The sequence below is a fragment of the Pyrgilauda ruficollis genome, unplaced genomic scaffold (genome assembly GCF_017590135.1).
Source record: "Pyrgilauda ruficollis isolate IOZ18807 unplaced genomic scaffold, ASM1759013v1 scaffold28, whole genome shotgun sequence".
Lineage (NCBI taxonomy): Eukaryota > Metazoa > Chordata > Aves > Passeriformes > Passeridae > Pyrgilauda > Pyrgilauda ruficollis.
The window spans coordinates 7,590,849-7,601,932 of record NW_024524155.1 but is presented as its reverse complement, the minus strand read 5'-3'; the positions used below and the strand labels follow the sequence as shown (position 1 = coordinate 7,601,932).

General features: G+C 38.6%; 1 protein-coding gene across 2 annotated transcripts; it reads right to left on the bottom strand.

Moving 5' to 3' along the window:
* Positions 1–2,253: 2,253 nt before the first annotated feature.
* Positions 2,254–9,609, bottom strand: GPR65 (G protein-coupled receptor 65). Of its 2 annotated transcripts, XM_041471977.1 has the most exons (3): positions 9,537–9,609; positions 7,599–7,694; positions 2,254–4,727 (listed from the first exon to the last, which is right to left on the bottom strand). In XM_041471977.1, the coding sequence occupies exon 3, from the start codon at positions 4,604–4,606 to the stop codon at positions 3,569–3,571; it is 1,038 nt and encodes a 345-aa protein (XP_041327911.1). In that variant the 5' UTR covers positions 4,607–4,727; positions 7,599–7,694; positions 9,537–9,609; the 3' UTR covers positions 2,254–3,568. The 2 variants fall into 2 exon arrangements, with proteins under 2 accessions (XP_041327911.1, XP_041327912.1); XM_041471978.1 differs by lacking the exon at positions 9,537–9,609 and having other exon boundaries at positions 2,254–4,730; positions 7,599–7,613.
* Positions 9,610–11,084: the final 1,475 nt, after the last annotated feature.

The window sequence follows — 11,084 nt, the reverse complement described above, 5'->3', positions numbered from 1 at the left end:
GAAATTAGATAGCTACATTTTATTATCATAAAGGGATAGGACCCTGGACTTACCTGAGCTTTTTCATGAAGCCCAGCCACTGTCATGGTTTTCCTTTATCTGGAAGTGAATCTCCAGCAATGCAGGGAGGTACCACAGGAAATGATGCTATGAAAAACATCCACAGATACCCATGTAAGCTGGTCCATGCTATGCCTTTCATAAGCATTGGTGGAATATTAAAGAATATAGAATCTCAGGGTGAAATTTTGTGGAAATGAAGCTTTTTGCAGAAGCTCAGGGTCACTTTACCAACAGAGTCTGTGGTCTCTTCTCCTACTACCTTAGGAATTAACTGCCTGTGCACAGGCCAATGCTGACATGGTGCTGCCATGTCCAGTCTTGTACCTTGCTGATCCCAACCTTGCCTTCCTGACTTGGCTTCCCAGCTTGACCTCCAACCTGCCTTTTCACCAGAAATTTGTCTGGTGGCCAGAGAGCAGTTGGCCAGACCTGCATTTCTGCCTTGCTGGGTGCGTGGGACTGAGGCTTGGAGACGATGCTGCCCAGTCTGCCTGGCTGTCACCCTCACCTCCTGACTCACTGCCCCTTGTGGAGCTGCCAGCTCTCACTACTCCCTGACACAGAGGTTAAATTTGACTCAGTTTTGTTGCTTAGCTTCAGTTTTCATTGTTCTTTAAATTAATTCTTAAATTATTTAAATTAAAAGCCCAAACAGAATTAACATTCCAACCCTTATGGCATGTGAAAGATTTAAAAATGAACCACTGAGTTATTTTTTCCATGAAGTTACAGTGAAGTTTGGTTCTGCTTTCATTTCAATGCTACACTGAAATTTGACCTTCTGTTGCAAAATGCAAAGGTCAGCAGTGGAAAAAAAATCATGATTAAGTAACTTGCACTGCTCCTTGCATAATTCTTCCTTCATAATATATAAGAAGGAACTACAGAAAAAAACCCCCAAATCAGAAACACAAATCCACATCAAAACAAAATTCAGTAAATGTAAACAAAAAAGAAGGGAATGTAATTTTCTAGAGAGGAAAGCAACAACCAGAATAGTGACTACCCACAGGATCACAGGAGACAATTGTGGTTTGAAGGGACCTCAGGGAATCCCAAGTGCAACCTTCTGCTAAAGGGAAAGTCACCTACAAGATCAGATGTTGCTCAAGCTTTGTTGACTTGGGTATTGGAAACTGCTGAGGATGGAGCCCACAGAACATCTTGGTGCAACCTGCTCCACTGCTTATCAGTTCTTCATAGCTCAGAAACTCTTCCTTATATCAACTCTGACCCTTCTTGCTTCAAGTTTTACACACGATTTCTTGTCCCTCCTTGTCCTGTTTTCAGCTCAGGTAGAGTTAAGTTCCTTTCAACAGGTGTTACAGTGCTGTGTTTTAAATTCAGAATGAGAATGGTGTTGATAACACATTGTTGTGTTTTGGCTTTATTAAGTGTTTATCCTAAGTTAAGGACTTTTTTTCTTGTCTCACGCTCTGCCAGTCAGGAGATTTGCAAAAGAAACTGGGAGGGGGCATAGCTGGGACAGGTGACCTGAACTGGCCAAAGGGATATTCCACACAATAGAATGTCCTGCCCAGTAGGTAGCCTGGGGGAAGTCATCCAGAAGGGTGGCTGATCTGGGCTCAGGAATTGGGGTCTGGCACTGGTCAGTGGGTGGTGAGCAATTGTGTTGTGCGTCACTTGTTTCTTCCCTTATGATTATCATTATTATTATAATTTACCATTATTACTGCATTTTAAATTTATTTTTGATCATAAAACTGTTCTTATCTAAATCTACAAGTTTTACTTTGATTCTCCTTTCCATTTCACCTGTCTGTGCGGGGACAGAAGGGGGTTGATCAAGTGGCTGCATGGTCTCTAATTTCCAGCCAGGCTTAAAATACACCACTCCTGCTATGAGCTCTTGTGCAGAGCTTGGCTCCATCTTCTCAATATCCTCTTTGCAGGATTGCAAAGCTGTCATTAGGTACCCCTAAGTCTTGTCTTCTCCAGGCTGAACAAGCCCAGCTTGCGCAGCCTGGCAAGGTCCCATTTCAGAACGTGAAACTAACAGAAAGTATAGACACACAGAGCAACTCATGAAAACAATGGAAATGCTCTTTGCAATGGAGAAATTTTTTTATTTAAACACAGAGGGACTTTCTCATAAGAAGTATCTTATTGCTTGTGACCACTTTATGCACATCCTCCACACATAATGTCAGACCTAAAAGGGTGCTGAAGAGTGCTGGTCAAAATCTTTCCACCACACAAATTTGCTAGAAGGCAATTCCTTTTTTTTTTTTTAATTGGAAAGAAAAATTCTTTCCCTATGAAATAAAAAACAAACATCACCATAACCAAATACTTTTCCTGGAAATTGAGCAAAAGTAAAAAGGTTGTGAGAAGAGAAAAAAAAATGTAATATTTTAACTCTTTTCAGAGGGTCGGGTGTCTGGATGGGACAAGGAACCAGGGAGCGAGGCAGCTGTTTCTGCCTGTACATGAACAGTCCCTGAATTAACAGCTGCACTTCTGATTTGTGCTAACTCCAACTTTTTAAAAATGTGGGTTCTTTTGCTTGCATTCTTACTGTTTGTTGGTACATTCATGCTCTTTGCTGGTTTTCCAGTATTGCTGCCTGGCTTGTTTAATTTTTTTTTAAAACTGCCAGACTGAAAGCCCTGGAACCTCTAGCTGAGGCCTCCATGTGCAGTTAAGTAAATGGATGTAAACCTTACCCTAGTGAGTCTGAAAACAGAACCACACTCCAGATTTTAGTCACAATAAGCAATTCTGAAGGCTGGCCCTTTACATTGCTGAGATGTGAAACCTCACCTTTCTATCCTTCTGTTCCTCCCCTCCATGTATCAGGAAACATTTCATCCAAATTAAAACACTGGTGGCTAGAATTTTCTTCTTTATAGGCACTTGAATTAATGAATCTTCAACTATCTGAAACCCAATACTGGTATTGTAATGAAACTCATGACTTACAGCTATACATTAGAACATATATTTTTCAAGGAAAACAAAAGCTTAAATGCAGGTAAGTGTCCATACACAGGAGGTAAACAAAATACGAAGTGCATGGTCTGAGGGGTATGCTAAAGAAGAATTGGAGTCTTTAATGAAACACAAGAACCAACATAGCAGCATAAATAACAACATGAAATTTACCACACTCCCTCTGTCTTATCAGGACAAAGAGGACTTCAGCCTCCCTCCAGCTTAGTACATTGCAGTAGGCTGGCTAGCAAGCTGCAACAGCAGACAGTGCTGTGGGGGATCCTCAGTAATTCTGTCAGCATGTCATCCTTCTTGACTGTGTGTTTGTTTGTTGTCACTGATTTATATACCACACATGATTTCAAGAAATGTGTTGTTACCCCATTGATTTCATTGACCCTATAGTAAGTTGTTATTGGCTCCCACTACTGGTTTTGCTTAGACTGGTATATCTCTGACTTTTGGGACATTTCCTAGGTACACAAGCTCCTAGAACATTTTTTCTTTCTTTTACTTTTAGGTTATCCAGTATTCCTTTGCATGTGCTGGTTCAGGAAATTTTGACAGTCTGTGTTTCACCAGAACTTCTGTAGGTGATCAGTACAGAGTTCTTTGTAGCAGAACTGCACGGAGCATGTCCTTTCACTTGGTCTTCCCCACGCTTTTGTAGGCACAAGCAACACCTGAGCAAATTCACTATCTCTGTCCGTGAAGTTTCACTCACAAAGCAGTACAGAATGGGATCTGTGATGCAATTCAAACTTGTTAAGGCCTGTGTGATCCTGTAAATCTTATACATCAGCAACAAAAGATGTGGGTCAGAGGTAGAAGGTTCTTTGATGCTGCGGATAAGCAGTACAACATGATAAGGAGTGAAGCAAACAATGAAACTAACTGTGATGTTCACAATAAGTTTCTTAACTTTTTTCTTTTCTTCATCTACTGTGGCTTGGTTATACCTCACTGCTTGGTAGATTTTATGGTAGCAAAACACAATGATTATCAAAGGGACCAAGTACCCCGAGCATATCCGGAATAAATTTATGTTCGCCTGCCACCTTTCCAGGGGGTAGTTATCATAGCATAATATATGATTAGTGAAATTGCAAGGATCATTGAATACTTCTTTGTGCACCAATATGACTGAATTAAAGATGCTTTCCAGAAGCCAAACAATTATGCTGACAATCAATGAAAATCTTCTTGTGCGCAAGTACTGGAGCTTCAAGGGGTGAACTAATGCCAGGTACCTGTCAAGAGAGATGCAAGCAAGGAACGCAGTGCTGGTGTAGAAATTCATATATGTAAGGAAGGCAAAAATCTGACAAAGCAAGGCAGAGAGCCTCCAGTCATCTCCATGCCAGGCATAATCAATCCACAGAGGCAGAATCAAAGAGTACAAAAGGTCAGCCAGAGACAGGCTAAAGATGTAGACTGCCAACTCATTCTTTTTCCTCACCTGAATGCAAGATGCATAGAGTGATATGCAGTTGATAGGAATACTGATCATCATCACAATGCTGTACACAAATGGAAACAAATACTTATCCAGGGTGTGATCATCGTGGCACTCAGTGTTGTTGTTCATTGTCCACCCCGGTAGTATCCTTGAGATAATTCCAGCCTGTGTGCAATAAAACCCCCTGTTGTAGTCTGATGGGTTGTCATCTGTTAGTTCTTCAGGACCTGATTGACAAGATTCCAGCTTTCTGCTACCAAAAAGGAAAAATGTCAGCTATTACATTTCTGTTGTTTTTATGGGATTCTTGGTGTCTTTTTTTTTTTTTTTTTCCTAAAAAAGAGAAACTGTTTTTATGAGATCAGAGGATGTTAATGTTCCCGGAGTTATGAATGCATAGGAACCCAAAATCAAAGGTTGTCAAAGTCACTTAGATGGAAGCTTCCACAGCAGAAGTGGAATGAGTAGTTAAGACTCATTCTTCAAGGAGTGGGGTGGTGTCCTGCAATCCTGGGTCTCTCTTGTGGGAGAGTTAAAGGAGATCAGAAAGTGGGCCACAAATAAAATAACAGAAGTGCACTTTCTATTATTATGGTAAACACTGCTTTGGGCATACGAATATGGCAGATTTATTATTTCAAACAACCTCCTCCCTCCTAAGGCAATGGAGAGACAAGGATAGAAATACAGGGATTCAGGTACCGCTGGATGTTGGGATCTGCTCAAGAAGGGGAAAATGTGTGTCTGGTATCTTTCTGTATTGCAAATCACTCTTGTCTTGTTTGCATCCTCACACATCCCTGCTTCCTCTCTCCTCCTTTATATGTGATCCCACAGAAACCTGCCATCAAGTGTGCTGTTCCAGCAAGACTCACTGCATGTACCAGAAACCCTCGTGTGAAACCCGCCGGGCTATGGGGTTCCTGCGTGCACATGACAATCTCCTGGGTTTCCCTGTGAACATGTCAGGTGGAGACTGAGAACAGTTTTTCATTAACACTTTTTCCCTCTAAAAATTGCAGCTGTGATGCATGAGCTTATAAAGCCATGAGAAATTAAACTTTTCTTAGTCACTTCCAGGACTGTGGTTATCAACAGCTTCAACATGAAAATGTCAGTAAAATGGCAGTCCTGACTAAAGCAGTGGGACTGGAGGTGTTGTGTGTGAGCCTTAGGAACATGTAGAAGAGCTGACCTTTAGAAAGGGTGAAGAGAGGGTAAGAAAGGGTGTACATCTGTAGTTGTGAGACAGCTGACACTCATAGTATCACAGCTCTGACACTCGGCAGTGCCTTTCTCTAGAGAACTAATTGTTACATTCAGGAAATATAAAAAAATGGAAAATATTGGTTGCAGACCAGTTATATTGCCAAATATACTAACTGCTTGAGAGACTGCTGTGATAGCTGGATCTGTGCTTTGAGCTGCAGCAGAGGTGAAGAGGCTCAAGAATGAGTGGGTTGCAAGATAGCACGTCTACAACTATTCTCACGTGGGAAAGAACTCCAGTGCAATACATCTTGTGGGCAGAAACTTTTCCATGTGGTAAGAAAAAAATCAGCCTTTTATAGGTTTGATGTGTTTGTGGGTTTATCAGAAAAACCCAAAACAGGTTTAGTGTCTGGGCTGAGAGGTTATTATATGGATCTCTTGTCCACAAAAAAGCCTCTTTCATTATTATTCATAAAAAAAAAAGAGCAATGACAAAACTACCCAGAAAACACATACTCAGTTTTACCTGCCACTGCCTTATTTGATCAAGTTGCCTAAATTATCAGCTAAAGCTAATCTCATTCACAAGCTTGAAAGCCTAGGAAAATTCTTGAGAAGGACTTGCCAATTTGGTCCATTGAGGAACCTTATCAACATAATGACTAATTAAAAAAAATGCAGTGTCTATATTTAGGACAAGCATAAGATGTCTGCATTTCAGCTTGGTTTCATAAAACCACACAGTAAATAAGGCATTGTAAGCTTATCAGTACAGGTAAGTATCACAAAATAAAAACCTAGCTCTAGAAATTGGATGCCAGGGTTTTGTGACCCATTTCTCACCAAAGAGAAATCAAATGTATGCAGACAGACCAGATGAATCAAAGACAAAATACCTACCTCTTCTCCTAATCACACTTTAGCATCTCTTTTCCTGTGACAGGTCTCTTCATGTCTAAGAGGGAAACGTGCCCTTTCAGAAGCATGTGTGTAATGCAGCAAGTGTATGAGGCAGTGTTTCCTGGTCTCGTGACTGAGGAATTGGAATTCCTTCTCCCTCCCCCATAAACTCTTTCTCTTTTGTTAACTTGTTGTATTACAGACTCAAAATCCTTGTAAGCTCCCAACTTCTCTCTTATTACCCACAACAGATTCTTTTGTATCTATTCGTAGACCAACATGCTAATTTCCTCATACCACTTGGGTTTTTTTCAGCTTTTTCATTTTAGCTCATTATTTCTTAGAATTTCACTCTGTTGATCTTACTGATAATAAGGTAAAACACTTCTCCTTTTATTGCTCTTATCTGAATAAACCACATGTTCTTTGGAGCACGACTTTGCTTTGCTCTTCTGCCACCTGTCTTAAGGAACTAATATCTGAAAGTTTAATTGTCTAATGGCAGGCTGGGACACTAAAAATGATATTCAAAGAAGTCAGTTGAGACCACTTGAAAAATTTTTTGTCCTTCATATTTATAAGTCACCATATCCCATTGCTTTCTTTTCTTTTTAACCAGTATGTTCCTTAGTTCCTATGAACACAGCCCTGGAGGCTGTGCAGCATTCCCAGGAAATCCATGTTGAACTTTGATGACACATTTATGGTACTTACAAGAGGACATGCTTACAGTGATGGTAATAACAAGAAGTGTGTCATTCTGGCACGTATTGATGACCTATACTTAAGTGTGTCAAAGAGCCAGCAAATGAAGCCTACCTCAAGGCACGCTGCAGTTTCTTGCACAGAAATATAAAAGCAGAGAGCACCACTTCGCCCTGATTACAACACATTTCACTCAAATTGCTTGTGGCCTTATTTCAGAGGAAGTAGTCCATATCACACTTTCTTGCTGAGTTGTTTTTTTTTCATAATTAGGACTTTGTAATGCAAGATGATTTTTTCTTACCTGAACGCATGATCTGAAGCATTCCCAGATTTTCTCTCTGCTACTGAGCAGAGCTGCTGGTTTTGCCTAGGAGGATGGTATTGGCTTACAGCTATCCTAAAAAACAATATTTTATTATTTTCCCCAATTATGTATTTTTTTTAACCATCAAGGAATTTTCGTTTAATGATATGGTCTAATGGTTTGACTTTCATGGTCCAAACCAACTGTGACTAATTCCATATATTTGTGACTTATTTTACAGACTTGTTTTGGCATCAGATGTTTCAAATAAAAAAAAAAAATTAAAATTCTTAACAGTAATTTGTTCTTTCAGATACATTATCCAATTATTACCATAGTTTCTGCCTCTGCTATTTTGCTACAGAAAACCTGCTGTACAGGAATTCTGAAGAGTCAGTAAGACAAAAAAATTTAGAGAAATGGACTAGCAAACTTTACGCTTCAAGTACTGTATGCAAACAAGCCTGTAAAGGAGCCCTGTGAGATTTTGTAGTGAAATGTACTCATTATACACTGTATTTGTATCAACACATTTCTACAGCATCTTCTTCAGGTTCACAGAGAGCTTTATATAGTCTCTCCATTTATGACATTTTGAAAGTCACAAAGTACAAAGTTAAATTTTCATAAGCTTAAATACAAAAGGATATTCCCTACTCCTGTCTGTAAAAAAAGATAGGAATATTCACTATATAATAGTATTATATAGTAATTATACTATATAATACTATTATTATTATTACTATTATTATACTAATATTATATTATATAATAGTATTATATAGTATTACTATATAATAGTATTCCCTATTTGTAAGGTAAAAAAGGAACAATGCTGTGAGAGCTAGTGCAGTAGCTGCTGTACTGGTGATATGGTATATCAATCATAAGATGGAAAGATAGATTGTTTTCCTTTATCTCTTTAAGCAATTTCAAAGTATACTGCTTTGTGTTCTCAAAATAAGTTCTATTGCCAAGTTGAGTTCTTCAAGTACAGGGGATGTTCCATAGCTGATTCTTTTTACCTAATGAGATCTTACATTTAAATTCTGAAAAACTTAGCAGTTTAGGAGAGTTTAAATACACCTTTCAGAAACATGGCTTTTTGCATAAAATTAACAGCAGTTTTCCTCATGAAACAATGAATTTCACCCACAGGTCTCCATGAGATTCTGTAGAGACTCAACCAGGTCTAAAAGAGCTCAGCCTTTTTAACTTTAAGATATACTTTACAGACTGTTTCATTGAGCATAAACATTCACTTAATGTGAGCAAACAGGAAAAAAAACCCCATATGTTTTTTAGAATGTAGGCCATGCAGGCAAGTATTATTTTGCCACATCATTAAGTGCCTCATGTTTTCCTCTATGCATACAGAAAGATGTACAATATATTTTCATAGACATGATACATGGCATCAAAGAAGCTATTTTTACCAGAGCTTATTTTTCTGCTAAGTTCTAAACATTTTGCATATTCATATAAATAGCACTGGGTATCTTAACATTGTCTGAAAATACTGGAGAACACTAACAGAAGAGTTGCCAGAACGCTCTGTGAGGCCTGAGGCACATTTTGCAGTGATGGGACAGCTCAGAATGTTGAAAATTCATGCCCAAATACAGTTCTTCTCCATTCTTCCCCCATTTTGTAATCAACAGTATTTTGATCATGGCAATGCCATTACAACAATTAATCAAGTTTTCTTTCATAATCGTAGGCACATCTTTCCTAATTCAATCTTTTGATGTCTTTTGCCTTAGTCTCATGCTTTGGCTGATCTGGGACTGAAATAATCCTTCTCCCAAAGCAATCTTTTCCAGCCCCTTTTGTGTCCCTCCTTTCAGATGTATGATATCAGCATCCCATTAGGGAGAGGTAGGCTGAAACCTGTCCCAGAACGGTGAAAGCTGTCCCAGGCTCCTGAGCACTTACCTTGGCCACCACGTGTCCCCGTGCAGCGGTTCCCGTTATGCCATTGGCAGTGTAACCCGTATCTGCTTCTAAGGAAAGCGTCTGCTTCTGCTTGATCAGATACAGAGACAGGAAGCTGCTCTTAGATAAACAGGCAGCAGTTCACACATCTCTGGTTTTGCTTCCTTTTTTTTTATTTTTCTGTCCCCAATTCCTTGTTAATCTAAGCTTACCCATGAGAAAAAAGATGATGAACAAAGGATGGAAGCAACCTCAGTAGATATAGGAATAGTTTTAGAGACTTCATAAAAGTTTAATTTAAAATATTGCCTAATTATATGAGGTATATTATACACTCCTTATCTAGGAGACATGTTCTGCAGAGAAACCAATCCATAGAAATAAAATGCTGTGTTTTATTTGTTTACTTGTACAAGTTCAAAATATGTATGTTTTTTGTTGCCTGAAGGACCTCACCTGCTTTTCCCTACAAACTGATCACAGAATCAAATAAGAATCCACCTGAGAAGAGCTCAAAAATGTTTTACAATAACTCTAGGAGTGGAAAAGAATTAAGTATTTTCAGAATTTATGAGAAGTTCATGAATAGTTCTAGTTAACAAAGGATAGCAGCATTTCATGCACTATGACAGGTTACATATTTATGTATTTTTATATAAACTGACTCTGAGGTGGGCTGCAGTTTTCAGAGGAGTGATTCTTTTAACACATAATTGTATCCAATTAGACCAGTGGAAAGTTGTTACATGAGCATAGTTCTCTTCTGTCTCTGTGATCAGAATAATTAATTGTATTTTTTCTTAAATTCTGTTTGGAACAATACGATTCTGCTTTAGGAAAGTGGGTACAATTTTACTTAAAACGTCCATCTGTTGAGTAACACCAAAACTATACAGTTTGATGATTCAGATGCTAAGGAGAAATGAAAGAGAACAAATTGAAAAGTTCTAAAATAGGGGCATACTGACTTCCTTGAGAATACCAGGCAGCTCTATAATATTTAACCATTGTATGCAGAGATTTGGTTCCTTTTTTTTCAGAAAGTGTGACCTTTTCATCCACAGATTTTTACTGATCAAGATTCTTACAGGAAGCCTAAACTATGCAATACTTGTGGCCATTCTCAAACTGCTATAATAGCCCCTTTCTGTTTGGTGAATGGAAGAGTACTTGCTTAGATAAATTTCTAAAATAAATTTCAGTCACACCTTCATTTTCACTGAGACAAAAGTGAAAAATGAATTAGACGAAGATCTGTTTCATCACTTTCTGTGTGCTTTTCCTAACATGGTACCTACTAAGTGTCCAGTATGATGGTTCTGGTGTTTTGTTGAGTATTCCTATACTTTGCTAAAGAAAAAATAGTTCTTATAATTATTAGAAATAGAGAAACATAGTTGGAACATTTCTACACTTCTTTGCTGTGATGACAGCAGAACAGAAAGATCAAAGGAAGCAAAGATCAAAGAGAGGAGATGATGCCTTTTATGCATTCTGGAAGTAAAGCTGCACATTAAACTAAGTTCTTAATTGTGTCCATATGCAAAA

Coding starts and splice junctions, on each gene's coding strand:
- GPR65 (XM_041471977.1), bottom strand. CDS start 4,606: ATGAACAACAACACTGAGTGCCACGATGATCACACCCTGGATAAGTAT.